At 33.3% G+C, this 22,087-nt stretch overlaps 3 protein-coding genes across 11 annotated transcripts in view; all 3 read left to right on the top strand.

Annotated features, from left to right (window-relative positions):
* Window positions 1–1,743: 1,743 nt before the first annotated feature.
* LOC128204480 (uncharacterized protein DDB_G0271670-like) lies at window positions 1,744–3,122 on the top strand (the record flags this gene model as incomplete). Its single annotated transcript, XM_052905894.1, has 2 exons — window positions 1,744–2,320; window positions 3,082–3,122. Coding segments are annotated over 2 exons (618 nt in total), but the record flags the coding sequence as incomplete, so codon positions are not given.
* Window positions 3,123–6,897: 3,775 nt separating this feature from the next.
* LOC128205628 (receptor-type tyrosine-protein phosphatase mu-like) overlaps window positions 6,898–22,087 on the top strand; it is a 29,766-nt gene continuing 14,576 nt past the window's right edge. For 6 of the 9 annotated variants that reach the window (XM_052907417.1, XM_052907405.1, XM_052907415.1 and 3 more), the window contains exons 1-2: window positions 6,898–6,939; window positions 19,772–19,879. The gene's annotated coding sequence lies outside the window, so the exon portion shown is untranslated. Of the gene's footprint in view, window positions 6,940–16,709; window positions 16,767–16,835; window positions 16,915–19,771; window positions 19,880–22,087 lie in introns of those variants that run through there. The other 3 variants (XM_052907410.1, XM_052907413.1, XM_052907414.1) reach the window with 3 other exon arrangements.
* On the top strand, window positions 7,656–21,224 carry LOC128204481 (uncharacterized protein DDB_G0271670-like; the record flags this gene model as incomplete). The annotated part of the gene is made up of 2 exons (XM_052905895.1): window positions 7,656–8,244; window positions 21,106–21,224. Coding segments are annotated over 2 exons (708 nt in total), but the record flags the coding sequence as incomplete, so codon positions are not given.

Genomic DNA, 22,087 nt, shown 5'->3' on the forward strand with positions numbered 1-22,087 from the left:
TTAAATACAATGTTGTTGTTTGTTATATATAAAATGTGTAAATATTTTTAATATAAATATATACTTATAAATGTATACGAGTCATAATATATATTTTTTTTACCATTTTAGACTATGATAGGAAATATGTTTTAAAAAGGTGCAAATATAAATACTTGGTTTTATTAATCAATAAAATTCAATTGTTGAAAGAAATTAAGTTCTTATCATTTTATAATCATCATCATGTCACTACATGCGATAGCCTATTAAGAATGCGTGCAAAGTGTTGATAATTGTATTGGTTCAATTTCCTGAGCCACTTCTCAAAATGATAAGTCGGATACGCAGTTTTCGTAGATTGAGTGGATATAAAGCTTACGGAAATTAAATGTAGTTAACAAATGCTTGAAACTCCATCACAACAAACGATAACAATCATACAATTATATTAACTGTACTAATTGGAATTATCATAGATGAATGTGCTGATACCGCAACGAAATAAAATAATGTGTTTGTTTGTATTTTTGGTAGCCTTCAAGCCTGTTCGATGATTAAAAATCCCTCTTATTGCACGTTCTCAGTATGTCTACAATGTTTAAAATTACAACAAGATTGCCACCACTAAGTTTTTCACCATAGTAGAGACGAGACGAAGTCATTCACAATAATAATTTTGCTATATGCTGTGGTACAGAATAATAGCATTTCATATTGAAAGCATTTAACATGGCGGGGAAAGGAAAATGTTAAAGTTAAGATCACTCATGTACGTTTTAAAAAAAATTGTTCATAATATTACCAACACTATTTTAGGTAAATTCATTTTCATTGTAATATTATAAATCAGCATTTGAAAATTTTATATATATTAAACCAAAGTTTGGTGATCGGAAAACTGATGTTATCTGAAAATGTAAATATATAGGAAATCCGCAATTACAAGATATGTTTAAGATAATTTAAAGGGTTTCTCAACAAGGACATAAACATTAAACATTTTAACAGGAGACGGATACTGTGACATTGAGATTTAAATACGTGCACAATATATGTAAGTTTGTTATTTAATAGTTTAATACAGAACTATCTATGCTGTAAATTTAATTTAAAAATACCATAATAAACATATTTCTTTAACAAAGTCATTATTTATTTATATAATCACTTAAATGATTAACAATGCAACATATACTACTATCAAATTGAATCATGAACACTGTTATGATTAATCATCTGTTTATTATTTAAATTATTATCTTTAAACCTTTAACCAATTATCATGAATTTCCAAAACGAATTTGCTTAGAATTAAGTCATTTTCAGCAAATATTAAAGATGCACTCTTACCCCAAAAATAAGATTTACCACAATTAATACTATTGTTTTAATATTACAAAAAGGATTGATAATGTCGAGCACAATTGTTCTTATGAAGGATACCGAGTTTAATTTGAACGAAAAATTATTTCAGTAATAGACTTTACTAATAAATCATCAAACAACATGTTTTAAAATTACATACAGAACCAACAACAGTATTCCTTTCACATATTTGTTCGGTTCAAAAAGAGGGCAAAGGTGATGACGTACATAGCTTACTCCATATGTTGATTGGCAACGTATACAGCTTACGATTAACGGTATTTGTTTGTCGACAACGTCTACAGTTAACTGTTAAGAAAGGTATTTCGTCTCAACGCCATCACCACCAGAAGTAGGAGTAGTAGTAGCAGCAGCAGCAGCAGTAAAATAAGTAGTAGTAGTAGTAGTAGTAGTAGTAGTAGTAGTAGTAGTAGTAGTAGTAGTAGTAGTAGTAGTAGTAGTAGTAATAGTAGTAGTAGTAGTAGTAGTAGTAGTAGTAGTAGTAGTAGTAGTAGTAGTAGTAAAAGTAGTAGTAGTAGTAGTAGTAGCAGTAGTAGTAGTAGTAGTAGTAGTAGTAGTAGTAGTAGTAGTAGTAGTAGTAGTAGTAGTAGTAGTAGTAGTAGTTGTAGTAGTAGTAGTAGTAGTAGTAGTAGTAGTAGTAGTAGTAGTAGTAGTAGAAGTAGAAGTAGTAGTAGTAGTAGTAGTAGTAGTAGTAGTAGTAGTAGTAGTAGTTGTTGTAGTAGTAGCAGTAGTAGTAGTAGTAGTAGTAGTAGTAGTAGTAGTAGTAGTAGTAGTAGTAGAAGTAGTAGTAGTAGTAGTAGTAGTAGTAGTAGTATTAGTAGTAGTAGTAGAAGTAGTAGTAGAAGTAGTAGTAGAGGTAGTGGTAGTAGTAGTAGTAGTAGTAGTAGTAGTAGTAGTAGTAGTAGTAGTAGAAGTAGTAGTAGTAGAAGTAGTAGTAGTAGTAGTAGTAATGGTATGTATGTACGTTTTCCAAATGTTTAGTCTTATATAGGTGCCAATTAGTGTATGGATATGCACGTATAAACTACTTTAAAACCTCAGATAACTCATGTTTAAGTGGCCGTTTCAACTCGGTAATCATCTCATTTATTGACAAAGCTATTTTGATGCCGGTGTGGTCTGTGTCTTTGAATCCTTATTTTGTGCCTATCACGAGGGTTATAATCAAACTCTTTACTATTAGGCTTTACCCTGTAGTCTTCTTTTACATAATGTAAATACATGTTTGAAACAACACATACATTTTCTGCAAGTGTGTGTACAGTTTCGTATCACTTAAACGAAAAAGATGCATTAGATAAAATGTTATGCCTACAAAAAATAGTTCATGTAACTGCGGAATGATCTGAATATACATTAAGTTAATGCTGTGCGTTGAACCGTACATAAAGTAAGCCTGACTTATGAGCTAAGCTATCCTAGTACAAGATAACCGGCGGTCACCTGGGGTGCCTAGGCCACTCATTTCCTTTACCCTCAATTTATATCAGAAACTAAGTTATATATACCGCCAATTTGATATGTTATTATTCAGTACCAAAGTATATAACAAAATGAATTATGATAGTGAATGTCCTAATTATTGTGTGAATTTTAGTGGTGGCAATCTCGTTGTAATTTTAAACTTTGTGGCCATACTGAAAGTTTGCAATATGTGTTTTTTTAATCAGCCGATATGATTATAATAGATTGACTGATAAGTTCCTTCTCTAGTAACTGATACAGCTCGGAAGATTGAAAACCTACCAAACTGAATAACTACAAGCAAACGATTTAAAATGTTTCGTTTGTATATCAGCACATATATCAATTATTAATCCAATTAGTACAATAAATATAATTATATGATTGTTATCGTTTGTTGTGATGGAGTTTCACGCATTTGTTAACTACATTTAATTTCCGTAAGCTTTATCTCCACACATTTAAGGAAATTGCCTATCAGACTCATCATTTTGAATAGAGGCATAATCAGTCATTGAAGTCATCAGGAAATTGAACCATTCAAATGATCACCACTTAGCCGGCAATCTTGCTAGGCTATTCAGTGTGGTGTGAACAATTTATCACAAATCGCATATCGTGACATGATTATGATTATAAAATGATAAGAACTTAATTTCTTTCAACAATTTTATTGATTAATAAAGCCGAGTATTTATAGTTGCACCTTTTTTAAAACTTATTAATTATCATGGTCTGGAATTAAATTAAAATATATTTTAACTCATATACATATATGTACAAAATTATATTATATGTATTTATACATTTGATATTACAAACAACGTCATTGTATTTAACTTCAATAACTTATTTTCAAATGGCATACATTTTGAGCCGGTATCCTAAATCAGCGATAAACACTTTGAAAAATTTGCTATTTGTTTACAAACAGATCCTTTAGGGTCATATAAATTATGTGTTTATTGATACATGCAATTTAGAAGCAGTTAATGAGATACATCATTTTCAGTTTACGTTTCAGTATTTACAATCTTAAATATGATCACTGTTTGTACAATCTATCCGATAAAGTGCAACACATGTCACAAATAGCAGAATTCATTGACATAGTTGAAAATCCATCCTTATAGGCAGCAAAAGTGTCAATGGATGTAGGCGTCTTTGACCTATACATTATAATAGCATATATGCTCCACAAGGTCGGCGGTTATTCAAGATGACCGCGGACATGATAGGTAACATGTTTTGGACATTCATTGGATAACGATTATGACTTTTTATAAAATGAGGTAGGATTACATGGAAGACACATGATTCAGTATTCTAGCTTTCCCGACCACCAGCACCCATTTACAAGACAAAAATTGTGACAGTGTGCATTTTTCGCCTAATATAATAGCAATGACATATACCTAGATGGCATAACCAGTCAGATTCGGGATATTGTTGACACTGCGTTTGAAAATTTGAACATTACTCTGGTAATTGTATGCCAAATGTTGCATTGATATTGTATCACTATACGATCTCGCTAACCAACTGAAATTGATTAATTGTCATAAATCTGACTGTAACTTACTTTTAAACAGTTTTATCAAATTCCGCAGAATTAGCAAGCGCTTCGAGAAATATGCTTAAAGAAAGTCGTTGTGTTCTTTGGGGTGCGGAACATGGACATGCCTTGTATAAGTTTTGGTCTGTGATCATTAAAAAGGCTGACGTAACACTTAAGGTCAACAAGAGCCAAACTTTCAATTTTTGTGTACTTTTACAGCATGAAAAGCATGCAATATATGTGGACAACTGTAACATTTTGAATTGGCAAAGTTTTGTGCATATTTGCTATCGTATGTGTTCGGATGTAATCGGTCTGATGCTAAGGGTATTATGAGAGTTAGCTGGTCAGTTAAGACCAATGAATTGTGTATGACAGTATTTGAAATTGGGTAGTCTTGAAACTTCAAATATTTTACAATACGGGTCTAATAACAACGTGTGATTTTCGTCATTTAATTGAAATATTTCAGTGGCTAGAATTTTCCAAAGTCGGCATTTGTAAGCATAGGATATTTTGTAGCAAGTATATCGGTTATTACGAAATGATCGGCGATTGATGACATTTTATAAGACTTTCGTCATTTCAGGCCATATAATTTTTTTAGGTTTTTTAAAAACATTTTATTACTCAAGAATCTGGTCTTATGTCGCCTGTCAATATGGTTCGGGTATATTGCACATGTCGCTTTTAGGTAGGACATCTTTAATTTAATATACCCTTGAAAGAACTAACCATTTTACAGTGGTGTGTCAACTAGTGGAACTGTGCGCGTGTGGATTGCCCGTACAGCTTGGAAAACCTGTTGATGTTATCACGGTTTTCAATGCTCTATGTTGATTTACTATTTGTAATTAAATGCAATGTGATAACGAACGGCTATTGTATATACTTTTGTTTCAATATTCGTTCATTTCAACATAATTATATACTTTTATTTCCAGGTCACAAGTTTATTATTATTTTTTATATGTTATGTATATCGGTTATTCATGTCGGAAAAAAGCTCATTGAACTCATGTTTCTTGTTAACACATACCCGACTGTAAATAAAGATTCTTGTATCTTGTATCTTGTATCTTGTAAGTCTTTAGCTTGAATAAAAAGTCATAATCATTTAACAATGAATGTCCAAAACAGTCGACCTTTCACGGCCGCGGTAATCTTAATTCACAGCCGTCCTTGTGGAGCACATATACTATATATAGGTCAAAGACGCATTCATCCATTGCCACTATTGCTGCATATTAGAAGGGATTTTCAACTATGTTACTTAGTTCTGCTATGTATACCATGTGACGCAAATTATCAGATAGGTCGTACAAACAATGGTCATTCTTAAGAAAGTTAATGTTGAAACCTCAAGTGAAAATGATATATATCATTATCTGAATCGAATTTGCATATATCAATAATCATCTTATTGAGTTTTAACAAATAGTAAACTTTTTATAGTGGATATCGCTGATTTGGGTTATCGGCTTAATATGTATACCAAAATAAGGCATTGAAATTAAATACAATGTTGTTGTTTGTTATATATAAAATGTGTAAATATTTTTAATATAAATATATACTTATAAATGTATACGAGTCATAATATATATTTTTTTTACCATTTTAGACTATGATAGGAAATATGTTTTAAAAAGGTGCAAATATAAATACTTGGTTTTATTAATCAATAAAATTCAATTGTTGAAAGAAATTAAGTTCTTATCATTTTATAATCATCATCATGTCACTACATGCGATAGCCTATTAAGAATGCGTGCAAAGTGTTGATAATTGTATTGGTTCAATTTCCTGAGCCACTTCTCAAAATGATAAGTCGGATACGCAGTTTTCGTAGATTGAGTGGATATAAAGCTTACGGAAATTAAATGTAGTTAACAAATGCTTGAAACTCCATCACAACAAACGATAACAATCATACAATTATATTAACTGTACTAATTGGAATTATCATAGATGAATGTGCTGATACCGCAACGAAATAAAATAATGTGTTTGTTTGTATTTTTGGTAGCCTTCAAGCCTGTTCGATGATTAAAAATCCCTCTTATTGCACGTTCTCAGTATGTCTACAATGTTTAAAATTACAACAAGATTGCCACCACTAAGTTTTTCACCATAGTAGAGACGAGACGAAGTCATTCACAATAATAATTTTGCTATATGCTGTGGTACAGAATAATAGCATTTCATATTGAAAGCATTTAACATGGCGGGGAAAGGAAAATGTTAAAGTTAAGATCACTCATGTACGTTTTAAAAAAAATTGTTCATAATATTACCAACACTATTTTAGGTAAATTCATTTTCATTGTAATATTATAAATCAGCATTTGAAAATTTTATATATATTAAACCAAAGTTTGGTGATCGGAAAACTGATGTTATCTGAAAATGTAAATATATAGGAAATCCGCAATTACAAGATATGTTTAAGATAATTTAAAGGGTTTCTCAACAAGGACATAAACATTAAACATTTTAACAGGAGACGGATACTGTGACATTGAGATTTAAATACGTGCACAATATATGTAAGTTTGTTATTTAATAGTTTAATACAGAACTATCTATGCTGTAAATTTAATTTAAAAATACCATAATAAACATATTTCTTTAACAAAGTCATTATTTATTTATATAATCACTTAAATGATTAACAATGCAACATATACTACTATCAAATTGAATCATGAACACTGTTATGATTAATCATCTGTTTATTATTTAAATTATTATCTTTAAACCTTTAACCAATTATCATGAATTTCCAAAACGAATTTGCTTAGAATTAAGTCATTTTCAGCAAATATTAAAGATGCACTCTTACCCCAAAAATAAGATTTACCACAATTAATACTATTGTTTTAATATTACAAAAAGGATTGATAATGTCGAGCACAATTGTTCTTATGAAGGATACCGAGTTTAATTTGAACGAAAAATTATTTCAGTAATAGACTTTACTAATAAATCATCAAACAACATGTTTTAAAATTACATACAGAACCAACAACAGTATTCCTTTCACATATTTGTTCGGTTCAAAAAGAGGGCAAAGGTGATGACGTACATAGCTTACTCCATATGTTGATTGGCAACGTATACAGCTTACGATTAACGGTATTTGTTTGTCGACAACGTCTACAGTTAACTGTTAAGAAAGGTATTTCGTCTCAACGCCATCACCACCAGAAGTAGGAGTAGTAGTAGCAGCAGCAGCAGCAGTAAAATAAGTAGTAGTAGTAGTAGTAGTAGTAGTAGTAGTAGTAGTAGTAGTAGTAGTAGTAGTAGTAGTAGTAGTAGTAGTAGTAGTAGTAGTAATAGTAGTAGTAGTAGTAGTAGTAGTAGTAGTAGTAGTAGTAGTAGTAGTAGTAGTAGTAAAAGTAGTAGTAGTAGTAGTAGTAGCAGTAGTAGTAGTAGTAGTAGTAGTAGTAGTAGTAGTAGTAGTAGTAGTAGTAGTAGTAGTAGTAGTAGTAGTAGTAGTAGTTGTAGTAGTAGTAGTAGTAGTAGTAGTAGTAGTAGTAGTAGTAGTAGTAGTAGTAGAAGTAGAAGTAGTAGTAGTAGTAGTAGTAGTAGTAGTAGTAGTAGTAGTAGTAGTTGTTGTAGTAGTAGCAGTAGTAGTAGTAGTAGTAGTAGTAGTAGTAGTAGTAGTAGTAGTAGTAGAAGTAGTAGTAGTAGTAGTAGTAGTAGTAGTAGTATTAGTAGTAGTAGTAGAAGTAGTAGTAGAAGTAGTAGTAGAGGTAGTGGTAGTAGTAGTAGTAGTAGTAGTAGTAGTAGTAGTAGTAGTAGTAGTAGAAGTAGTAGTAGTAGAAGTAGTAGTAGTAGTAGTAGTAATGGTATGTATGTACGTTTTCCAAATGTTTAGTCTTATATAGGTGCCAATTAGTGTATGGATATGCACGTATAAACTACTTTAAAACCTCAGATAACTCATGTTTAAGTGGCCGTTTCAACTCGGTAATCATCTCATTTATTGACAAAGCTATTTTGATGCCGGTGTGGTCTGTGTCTTTGAATCCTTATTTTGTGCCTATCACGAGGGTTATAATCAAACTCTTTACTATTAGGCTTTACCCTGTAGTCTTCTTTTACATAATGTAAATACATGTTTGAAACAACACATACATTTTCTGCAAGTGTGTGTACAGTTTCGTATCACTTAAACGAAAAAGATGCATTAGATAAAATGTTATGCCTACAAAAAATAGTTCATGTAACTGCGGAATGATCTGAATATACATTAAGTTAATGCTGTGCGTTGAACCGTACATAAAGTAAGCCTGACTTATGAGCTAAGCTATCCTAGTACAAGATAACCGGCGGTCACCTGGGGTGCCTAGGCCACTCATTTCCTTTACCCTCAATTTATATCAGAAACTAAGTTATATATACCGCCAATTTGATATGTTATTATTCAGTACCAAAGTATATAACAAAATGAATTATGATAGTGAATGTCCTAATTATTGTGTGAATTTTAGTGGTGGCAATCTCGTTGTAATTTTAAACTTTGTGGCCATACTGAAAGTTTGCAATATGTGTTTTTTTAATCAGCCGATATGATTATAATAGATTGACTGATAAGTTCCTTCTCTAGTAACTGATACAGCTCGGAAGATTGAAAACCTACCAAACTGAATAACTACAAGCAAACGATTTAAAATGTTTCGTTTGTATATCAGCACATATATCAATTATTAATCCAATTAGTACAATAAATATAATTATATGATTGTTATCGTTTGTTGTGATGGAGTTTCACGCATTTGTTAACTACATTTAATTTCCGTAAGCTTTATCTCCACACATTTAAGGAAATTGCCTATCAGACTCATCATTTTGAATAGAGGCATAATCAGTCATTGAAGTCATCAGGAAATTGAACCATTCAAATGATCACCACTTAGCCGGCAATCTTGCTAGGCTATTCAGTGTGGTGTGAACAATTTATCACAAATCGCATATCGTGACATGATTATGATTATAAAATGATAAGAACTTAATTTCTTTCAACAATTTTATTGATTAATAAAGCCGAGTATTTATAGTTGCACCTTTTTTAAAACTTATTAATTATCATGGTCTGGAATTAAATTAAAATATATTTTAACTCATATACATATATGTACAAAATTATATTATATGTATTTATACATTTGATATTACAAACAACGTCATTGTATTTAACTTCAATAACTTATTTTCAAATGGCATACATTTTGAGCCGGTATCCTAAATCAGCGATAAACACTTTGAAAAATTTGCTATTTGTTTACAAACAGATCCTTTAGGGTCATATAAATTATGTGTTTATTGATACATGCAATTTAGAAGCAGTTAATGAGATACATCATTTTCAGTTTACGTTTCAGTATTTACAATCTTAAATATGATCACTGTTTGTACAATCTATCCGATAAAGTGCAACACATGTCACAAATAGCAGAATTCATTGACATAGTTGAAAATCCATCCTTATAGGCAGCAAAAGTGTCAATGGATGTAGGCGTCTTTGACCTATACATTATAATAGCATATATGCTCCACAAGGTCGGCGGTTATTCAAGATGACCGCGGACATGATAGGTAACATGTTTTGGACATTCATTGGATAACGATTATGACTTTTTATAAAATGAGGTAGGATTACATGGAAGACACATGATTCAGTATTCTAGCTTTCCCGACCACCAGCACCCATTTACAAGACAAAAATTGTGACAGTGTGCATTTTTCGCCTAATATAATAGCAATGACATATACCTAGATGGCATAACCAGTCAGATTCGGGATATTGTTGACACTGCGTTTGAAAATTTGAACATTACTCTGGTAATTGTATGCCAAATGTTGCATTGATATTGTATCACTATACGATCTCGCTAACCAACTGAAATTGATTAATTGTCATAAATCTGACTGTAACTTACTTTTAAACAGTTTTATCAAATTCCGCAGAATTAGCAAGCGCTTCGAGAAATATGCTTAAAGAAAGTCGTTGTGTTCTTTGGGGTGCGGAACATGGACATGCCTTGTATAAGTTTTGGTCTGTGATCATTAAAAAGGCTGACGTAACACTTAAGGTCAACAAGAGCCAAACTTTCAATTTTTGTGTACTTTTACAGCATGAAAAGCATGCAATATATGTGGACAACTGTAACATTTTGAATTGGCAAAGTTTTGTGCATATTTGCTATCGTATGTGTTCGGATGTAATCGGTCTGATGCTAAGGGTATTATGAGAGTTAGCTGGTCAGTTAAGACCAATGAATTGTGTATGACAGTATTTGAAATTGGGTAGTCTTGAAACTTCAAATATTTTACAATACGGGTCTAATAACAACGTGTGATTTTCGTCATTTAATTGAAATATTTCAGTGGCTAGAATTTTCCAAAGTCGGCATTTGTAAGCATAGGATATTTTGTAGCAAGTATATCGGTTATTACGAAATGATCGGCGATTGATGACATTTTATAAGACTTTCGTCATTTCAGGCCATATAATTTTTTTAGGTTTTTTAAAAACATTTTATTACTCAAGAATCTGGTCTTATGTCGCCTGTCAATATGGTTCGGGTATATTGCACATGTCGCTTTTAGGTAGGACATCTTTAATGACCGTTATTTTACCCCTCATATACAATAATAGGAGTATGTTTTGGGACATACATAACAATTTTTAGGCCAAAAAAAACCCCAAAACGAATCGTGAATTTCATTGCTAGCAATTCCGGCTCTGCATTGGCTTCTCGTCTGATCATGTTCAATTGTGACCATTCATCAACATGCCAGCCATGGCTCAATGAGCATGTAGGTCCGATTCTTTGCCAGATTAAGATGTAAGTAGCGGCAACATAGCGTGTCATATACTGGAATAGATTTACCCGATACATACACAATATAAAAGTAATAATCTTTGCAAACGTGGTGCAGCTCTGTGCAGACAATACTTAAAATACTGACCATTGGCGTGTAGTCTCATGTCACATGTCTTTCGTAGTTATGTTGTCTTAACCTCAATAAGAATAATGTCCAAGAGTGAGGCTTTTTGCCAAGGTCAAGGTACGAAATGTATAAAAAGTATTTTTAGTATTATACTGAACTATTGGTCGAACATAGTCGAGCCAACTGGAGGTTCGTGATGCAGAAATAGAAAGCACATGCTAAAGTCTCATAAAAGTCCATTTCTAATAATATACGTCAGTTCGGATACATCACAATCTCCCGTTACATCGCAAACAAGTTCGCATATTCTTGAACAGGTATATCCTGATCACACACCATCAATACATCCTCATATACACCAGCAATCACCATCCATAGTAAAGGGCATTCACAAGCAAAGTTTCATATTGTTGTGAACCAGCAAAAAAAGCAAAAGCGACGGGTTAGAAATGATGAAAATAACAATAACCTTTGTATTAGGTCAGGGAAACAAATCAGAAAACTGAGCAGCTAGATGTGTAAATTGTCAACGCTTTAAATTCTGTTCTTTTCTGTTATATTTTCCATTTATTGCTGTTTTCATCTGACTTTGTTTGAAAAGACAAAGTGTGGAAAATTATAGCATGGTTATATATAAAAAATGAAAGCCTGTGTCTATTTAATGTCAATTATAATGTTTCATGCGAAAAACAACACCAAAGTAACACTTAGAAACAATGAGTTAAGCAACACACCCAAAATGTAAACAGATGTTAGCAATGAAAGTAACTGCTAGGAACTCCATTGGGAAGTTTTGCTAGAGAAATTGAACTTTTTCATGGTATATTGCAAATTTTTAGTATGTGCCCTTAGTGGTCTTAATTGAATATATTCAACTTAATGTATACATGAAGAGAGAGATGTTGTATTATTTATTAACAAAGCAACACCACTAAGGACATCAACAGTCAGATAATATTTGTTTGCATTAATTCCCTTTAGTGAGATACCAGGTAATATATATTGTATACTGCTTGAGAACAGATTCGATACCGCTTGTTTATCGGACGCTGTAACGTTTTGTGTTAGTATTACTATATCGCATAAAGGACAATTCCTTCCTTGGGTTGTCGTTAATGTATGTATTGACAGTTGTCTGGTACATTTGGCGAATTTTAGAGAATGTAATTAAGGGCGTTTAAGCAGGTAATAAAAGTTGTTAATTAAATTATTGATCTTTTCTAAAATAAGTACACTGCAATTTATAATTTTAACTATTAATTTTACTCTTTTGTTAATTACTGAAATAACAATTTAAAACAAAATGGCGCTGCTCCTTCCATTTGCAGAAGTTACGTTATGTGGTAGACAAACGAAACGTCTTGTTGGGGGTGCTAAGCTCACAATGCCACGCCCCCAAACAGTCAGATGAAACAGCGACCAACGTATATTCGGAATTACTCTAAATGAATATATATGTGATGGTTTCATAGTTCAATGAACTGATATGCTGTTAAACAAATACGGATTTTCAATAAGTTTAATCATGATAAAGTTCAGGCCATTCTTCTACATGTTTTAAACAGCTGCGGCTGAGTATACGCTTTGTACAGATGGCTTGATGGCTGAGCAAGCTCTTGTCAGTCCTCCACGAAGCGCCTTACTATTTCTTATAGGACAATGCCTTATTTATGAATGTTGTGCACTCAAAATGTTTTGTCTTTTATCACATATTCGTTTCGTGTAGTGCATATCTTTATAATTTCAACTTCCTAATTCTGACATATTAATAAGAGTGTTTACCGATGACAATAGGAACACTCGCAATACTGAAATGCACCATAATTGATTGTAAATTCTGGAGGGGGGATTTTTATTCCGAAGGACAACTATCATACTTAAATATATTTAAACAGTTCTGGCCGAGTATACACATTGCCCGGAGAGCTGGATGGCTGAACATATCATTTGCTATTACTTCAACGAAGTTCCACATAACTTCACGGAAGCGCAGGATTGTGATTGTGTATGGAGCAACTAATCTATAATATATCATTTCCGACTTTGTTTGAATTTGCGAATGATGCACATGATAAATAATTTCTCAAATCGGTCAAATATATACGTATTAAGTTTTGACAACGACTGATAACCTAGTTTCAAAACTTTTTTAGCATAACGTAAAACATTGATGTACTTAAAAACCCATATGCAGGTCGGTGCTAATGCACATAAAGTAAGATAGTGTACAGGTTATTATGTTGAAGGTAACGTCTTAGTCATATCTTTCACTATGAAGAAGAAACATTAACTGTAACAGTCCACATAAATGGTCAGAAGTATTGGTCATGTCTTTCACCATAAAGAAGAAAGTTTAAATATAAAAGTCCAAAGAAACTGTTCTAAATCTTGGTCAAATTAGATAACGAAATGTTGTGCAACATTCACACACATATGCCATTATTTCTCGTTTGAATATGATGGCGTTTTCATGTCGAATTGCCACTGCGTAACTATTTCATTTTAGCAGCAATTATAATGAACTTGTCAGAAAGTAGTCATTCCGTCTTCTTTCATTCTTAGCGACATTTCATTTATATTTTATTTGTTCAAGAACTTATTTATACAATTTGTTCAGCTACACATTCATGTCTGCTTTTAACGTACTTTAAATACCAATTTTGTCAATCTGTCGCTTCAAACATCTATACCAAACTTTTAATACGTTGAAAACAATCTGGTTATATATTGTATTGCTATATAAAAAGAAACAAAGCATGCCTAGGATTTCCAAACGCGTCATATTCATGTTTAATATTTGTAAATAAGCGAGAACCATCATATCTATAACGAACATTGTGTTAGAAAATATATGTAAAGTATGGACATTGCTTTTTACATTTTGCATTTATTAAGGAAGTCATGTCAATTAAACAGAGTTATTGAACAAAGTGTACTTTATCTGCTGACACGTGACCCAACCTGAGCTGTGTAACAAATGAGCAAAACATAGTGGGTCTCAACATAGGACTTGTTCTTTAAACCTTATACGAGTCCGTATAAAACTCTTTGTATTAGATTTGTGCACTTAACATGGTAAATACAATGTTATCTTATTAATTATTCTGTGTTTTATTTAAGTATTAGTTAATTAATAAATGGACGATTATTTGTAAACACATGCGATATAATCTCTACATGAACTATTGCTATATCTTTACCCTGACACTCATGACCGAGTTGCAGTAAAATCCATACATTATCGGCGTTCGTCGGCGTAGGCAAATCATATGGCTCTGCCAGAAACCATTAGGCTGAATAAATATAGTGGCATCTATCAGGTCATCGTTCGGACAGTTCTCTGCCCACAACGGCGTTATTTACAACTTTCCGTTCTAGGAATTATATAAACTTACAAACAAAACCACAGACAGCATGTTTAACCAATAATAGAAACCTTCTGAATACATGGAGATATATGTGCATAGGGTAAGAAATGTAAAGATGTTTTAAAGTCGTGACAATAGTTGATCATGATAAAGGTTCATCGTGACATTTTAAATACTCTTGTTATACGTATTGAACATGTATATTAATATTTCATCAGAAGCATTTATAGGTCATTCACATTCTACACTCTTATAGATTACATCTCAAGAACACATACCATGTTATGTACATGATTTAAAAGGGAAAACGAATTAAATATTTGTATCTGCAAACAACACTGCATAATTGTCAGTGTTATTGTCATTGGCATTCTGGTAAATGGGTTGTTCTGTTAGCATTCGTTTTGTGACATGTTTTACATCCTGCGTAACAAGGGCTATCACAAATATCACCAGTAAGACCATCAGCACATGCACTCCAACAGTAGCCGTCACTTTTCCTACAGTTTGTTCCTGGCGAACAATGAGTACATTTATGTTCAAAAGTTTCTCCATAATAATATCTATCAACGCACGAGTCACAGCTATCTAATGAAGTACATGTTGAGCAATTAGCGGGACAAGAACTAGGAACACATTTTCCTACTTCCAGCTTGTACTCTTTTCCACATGCACATGACCCATTGTCTTGGTCGCATCTATTATTTAAACAATGTTGCCGACAAGTTTCATTACAAAGACTACCATATGTTTCTTCTTCACATGCATCACATTTCTCGGCCATTAGACGATGTTCTGGGCATTGGTTATCTTTACACGAACTACATGTAAGACTGCACGAAGGCCCGAAATAATTGTCTTTACATCCAATGCAGCTGTTGTTTTGATCGCATTTGCAATTAACAGGACAAGTATTTTGTTCACATCTTGGTCCATAAAATCCTTCCTTACAACCTTCAATGCAAGAACCATCCTGAGAGCAAATGCCGTTATTGCAATTTTCTGAACACGAAACATTGCAATAATCCCCAAAATATCCATTCTTACATGAACCGCATATACTCAAGCTTGAACAATTATCGTTGTAGCAATTATCCGGGCATTCCAACTTCACGGAGCACGTGATACCATTAAACCCTCTTTTACATGAACTACATTTAGTTGCAGAATCACAAGATAGACAATTTAGAGGGCAATTTAAATCGCACTGACTGCCATATTTTCCTTTAATGCACCTATCACATGTACCACCAGTGAAATTTTGGTCAGCACATTCCAGGCAATTTCCATTTAAGTCGCACTCTGATTCCTTGCACTTATCAATGCAGGGGTACTGGAAATAGTCTTGGCACCATGCCTGGAAAACAAAAGGTAAAATCAATACAAATGGGCGTACATTTAATCGCTTGTTTCTGCAGTTTAATTAAAAGAAATTGTCTTGAAATTATACCGTAACATCTGATAGCTGAACCTCGTCATTATACTAATATGTTGTTTCTTGTTCAATAAGACCGTTTTTTTACATGTATGTTGCGTCTTATAGTAACACATGATATGCATTGAGCGTGTACAATCAAGTCGATAACACAATGTACCATTATTGGTCAAGCTCAAGATTCAATATTAAACAATAGTATTCATTGTAATGCATAACACGCTTAAGAAATAAACAGCGTTATTAAAAGCCTTAAAATGAATGTACTAATTCAACAGCCTTTTAAATAACACTTACATAATGTCAGAAGAAGTGTTGTGAATGCAATAATGGTTGATCCGCCTTTGATCTTCATCATTCTGTCGTTCTGATCGTAGTTCTTAATTGCTTATCCAATATACAATTTCCGGGAAATGTGTATTACATGTTCGATTCTGTAACGGTAGGAAAGTATGTAGATAACACAGATAAATTATTTTAAAGACTTTGAATATGTCTAGAACTGTATAGTTTAACAATAATGTATAATAAAGAAAACGGCGGTTTACTTCAGGTCCCATGGGAGTAGGATGGACGTGTTCACCCTTACCAGCCCCAACCCGACCCTTCAGTTGGAATCCAAAACACAGTTTATTAAGGACCGAAATGAATAAAACGCTCAATTTTTAACTGAAATCTGCATTATATACTATATAGTACAACTATTTACCGTGTATATACTTGTATAACACGTAATAACCCCTACGGTAGGGATGCAGGTATATGTTTATTAAAGTATGCCTGTTATCTTAAACCTTGAATGTTTCCTGCACAACTAAGACAACTAATAACATATGTCTTTTCCTTTAATGTCTACGTTTAACTAAAAGAAAATAGAGGATAATTGTTACTGTCAGTGAGTTATAATTTCTGTGCGCCCTGAAACATGATTGAAACTGAGAACGGGCTAAAATATAAAGTCAGAAGAAAAATGTTTTACTGATATTTCACTGATGAGTCTCAAAAGTTTCACAGGAAAGCAAATCATGAGTATTATTTAATAATATTTTGATATTTCAATTACTTTCAAAAAGTCAAATATATTTTATACATAGAATTAAGTTAAGCAAAATTTTAATGTATTTTTTTGCATTTTTATTTTATTGCTAATGGCATACGTATGCTATCTATTACAATCTTGACACATTCATACAGTAACACATGACATACTACTACTACTTCTACTACTACTACTACTACTACTACTACTACTACTACTACTACTACTACTACTACTACTCCTACTACTACTACTACTACTACTACTACTACTACTACTACTACTACTACTACTACTACTACTACTACTACTACTACAACTACTGGTGATACATATTGATTGATCTTGCGTGAGACTATTTTTTCCAGCCTTAAGTATTGCAAAGTCAACATGAATGTTGTACTTGATTAGAAAGGGCAATCTAAAATCAAAACAAGAACACGTTTGTTTATAAATGTATAGTTTCACTATAATGGAGTGTGGTAGTTTGGCACTCCATTCTGATATACACATTATTCTCAATAAAGACTAAATCATAAAATGACGTTATCATGTCGAACATTAACTCAAGACCCTTCAAAAATAAACCTCCTGGGCAAATCAATTGCTACGTTTAAATAAAATATAATACCCACGCGAACTATAAGCATCTTCCATGGCCGAGAGTGTAAGAGTGTGGGAGGTTTATCCAAACCCGAGCGAAGAGTGTTTTGCGGAAACGTGGTTTATCGAATTTTCATAGAACACCATGCGCGAGGGTTCAGATGGACCGATCATACACGAAAGGCTATGGTAGATGTTTTTTATTCCATCTTTATTTCAGTAAGACAAAATAAAGTGTTTAGCTTGAGCTCGATGAACGTAGTGAAAATAATATGCGTAAAGATATTTGATGGTTCGTGGTTGTCATGGACATGCGCGCAGTGATTCAGATCATGTAAATAGTCGTTCTTTAAATAGTTCTGATGAGAGTGTAACATTATTATTGAATTCAGCATGTAAGCCTTTTTGGTGCCATTTGAACCGAAGAATAATTATTTTTGATTTAAAATATCGCCACAAGACAAGGTTTTTATGATGATACAGAAGAAGTTTTTTAACAAGGGGGGGTAATTGTGTAATGACAAGAAACAGGAGTTCCAAACGGGTATTTGTTTAATCTTTGCCCGTGGGCAAGATAAGAATTTGCAGCATGGCCAAATTTTTGGTTTCTACTTATCCTGAGGTTGAGGAAAATATGATCTCACCTTCGGACTTCGCCAACCCAGAATTTACACCCGTTGCAATTGGTTTTTGCGTATATAAATAAGCACATATTTGCCTCCCCCCACCCCATTAAATCCCATTATTTAAACGCGACATTTGATAATCGCTTTTGTCATTTTGTAATGAATTGAGCGATTTAAAGCAACTGTGCACCAGATGATCAATTTGCAAGAAAAAAAGAAAATTGTCGAAAACTGACATAAACTTGGTATTAATGTGTACAATGCATTGAAATTTATTAACTGAAGTACCACATAGTTTACAATTTATTTAAGTTTAGCAGTTATTTCGTATTTTTCCATTAAAAAAGATTACTGGTTATGTCGACCTAGTAGAATTTATTCCTTATGCGTGATTGGCTAGTCGATGTTATCACGTGATATTACCAAGTTAGGTATATAGATTAAATATACCACTCGTTTGGGGTAAGTCTTCGTAGCACAGTGGAAACAACACTAGTCTGCAAATTTGGCGACACGGGTTCGAACCCGGTCTCCGACACAATTTTTTTTACATTTTGGTACTTTTTTTACAATTATGATATCAAAGCGTTACATTCTATGAAATAATTATCCTGAGATTCCATACAGAAAAAAAACTTTTTTTGGTGCCAATCTGGTGTACAGTCCCTTTAACGTTTGTATAGATACATTTAACAAAGTTTTGCTGACCGCAATACTTGAAGTTATCAGAAAATATGAATGATCGGAAATCCGTATTTACAGGACACAGACAATATACTCATGTGGTTTAATAAACAAATATTTATATACACAAATCGATAGTTAGAAATCTTGAGCATCTATACTGTGACTTAGACAATGATAGTGAACCTACGTCGAAAAAATGTATGTTTGTTACTGTATAGTTAAAAACGAGACTATGCATTCTGTGATTGCACTCTAAAAAAATAAACATCTTAGTTTAATATGGTCATTACTATTCAATTTTATACTAATATATAAAACATAAATCATATACATTTAGACGGTGTTATAATTCATCATCTGTTTATTATTTTTGTTATAATCTTAGAACTTTTCAGCAATTACATGGACTTAAAAATCGAATTTGCCAAAAATGTACATTGCATCAGCCAACATTTAGCACTATAAGGATTTCGCCTGCCTTTTGTACGCCAGATTCTTGCCCATTGTTGTGTTTTTTTCAGATGCCGTGCCTAAGAACGCCAGATTCTTTACTATCATAGTGATGTTTTTAAATGCTAGATGTACGTAAAGTTCCAGCGAATGTATATGTTGTTTTAGATGCCGAAATTAGGCTTCCTTCTCATTATTACGCTATTTCAGATGCCGAGCTGAATTACGCCGGGTAAGCGCCCATTATTGCGGTATTTAAGATGCCAAGTTTAGTTACGCCGGGTAAAAGCCCATACTTGCGGAATTTCAGATGACAAGGTTAGTTACGCCGGGTTCCAACCCATTATTGCGGTATTTCAGATGCCGACATTAGCAATGCCGGTTTCAGCCCATTATTGCGATATTTCAGATGCCGACATTAGCAATGCCGGTTTCAGCCCATTATTGCGGTATTTCAGATGCTGACGTTAGTTATGAAGGGTTCCACCCCATATTTATGGTATTTCAAATGCAGGTATTAAGTATGCAGCTTACCAGCCCATTATTTGTTTAAACAATCTTTATTTTAAAAGGAAAAGGATACACAAGGTATGAGATTAATCAATATTGAAGGATTTTCTGAGGTAATAATACATGAAAGGTAAACAACAAAACCAATCTCAACAGAACTGAGAAGGAAGCTTTTGAAATTATTAATATAATACTATGCCTCTGTTCTGCGTGTATGGTGTAAATGTTTTTTTTGTTTTTTTGTTTTTTTTTGTTATCGTTATAATTTGATGGATAAGGTAAAAGATGAATGACAAATGTATGAAGTAGAAGGTAGCAAAATGCGTTGGAAGTATGGAAGAAGCAAAAGAGTGGGACACGTGAAAAAGGCAGGAAGACGGGGCATGGCATGTATAGGTCAGGTCAGTTGTAGAATCTGTTTTTTAGTAATTATCATAAGAAGGGCGAAAGCGTTTGGCGAATGTAGTTCTGTGTGAGAGTGAATATCGTTGATTGAGTCAAGTCCTTGGCTGTTTTTGATCCCAACAGTAGTAACTGAAGTTACATAGACATAATAGAAGGCAGTTGGACGAATAGGCGATGCCTTTAAGCATGATAAGGGGGGGGGGGGGGTGAAGAAGAAATGGTAGGTGTCCTCTATTTCACAACATACACAAATTGGGCTAATGATATTTTGTTTAGAGAACATTTGTTCATTGAGATTACTATAATGGATCCGCAGCCTTGCACGTGACGTTCAATTGGCGTTCACCTTCATAGTAGAAAGGAGGAACTGATTGTTCATTCTTGTTAAGATTATATTTGAAGGAGGGCAGGGATGTAGAAGAACCATAAGGATATTGTAGTTGCCGAAAATAATTCGATAACAACTGAGTTTTCAAGAAATATTACGAAGGTTAACAGAATTCCGAAGATTGCAAGAGCTTATATCACAAACTCGGAATGAAATAAGTGTAGTGAGATGCTTGCTGGCGTAAGAGAATGAAACATCTTGTAAAATTAGTGAGTTTATGTTCCCGCCTTCTCTCCTTCAGAGATTCAAGTCCTGTTTCAATATAAAGATTTGAAATGGAAACAAGTTGCTCCGGAAATTATTCGCGCCGCGCTGCCTCATGCTAAAATTTCTCTAGATCCTCTACGCAAGCTTGCGTAAGATGGTCCCAAACTCGTCTGCATATTTCAACGGTGACCGAATAAATGTTATACGACTCGTATATAACACTTCTAGCGATCTGCGATTGATGACATATTTAAATGATCTCATGGGGTAAATACGTTGACATACCTTGGTTTTGACTGACTAAATATGCTCATGCCATGTGAAGTTACTGGCGAGTGTGACGCCCAGATGTTTATGAGTAGTAACTTCCGATTTGAACATTATCCATAAAAATAGGTACAGGTGCCTGTCTGTTTTTCGAGAGATTCGAAGTGATTCGGTTTCCGCTGGGTCGAATGATACATACAAGCCACTTTTCTGCCTACATATAAACCTTGTTCGTGTCATCATTCAGTTGCTGAGCGAAATACGACGTATTGGTGATTTTATATAGCATTTATATAAACAAGAAAGAGTAAAGGCCAAAGACAACCTTGTTGAACTCCGGCAAATATTGAAACGCTATCGGACATAGTACCATACAATACAACGCCCTGTTTTTTTACGGAGATAATCAGCAAGCCATAAAATAGGGAACCCGAAATACCTCTTTCACGAAGCTTGAACAGTAGACCTTTATGCCATATGCGATCAAAGGCTTGTGAGATGTCACAGAATACTGCCCTTACTGCCCTCATTTAGACAGAAAGAGTAATATATACATACAAGCTGTTTAACAGTGGAGTCATTTGGAACAAAGTCTGACTGAAATGGGGTTAAAAGTCGTTATGACGGAAGACGTTGAACATGTATTTATGCAAAATTCTAGTACCTTACTGATAACACTCAACGTGGACATTGGACTATAATTACCGTCCGCCTGGGGATCTGATTTCTTAAAATCGCGCAGATATAAG

This window comes from Mya arenaria, chromosome 10, assembly GCF_026914265.1.
Source record: "Mya arenaria isolate MELC-2E11 chromosome 10, ASM2691426v1".
Taxonomy (NCBI): Eukaryota; Metazoa; Mollusca; class Bivalvia; order Myida; family Myidae; genus Mya; species Mya arenaria.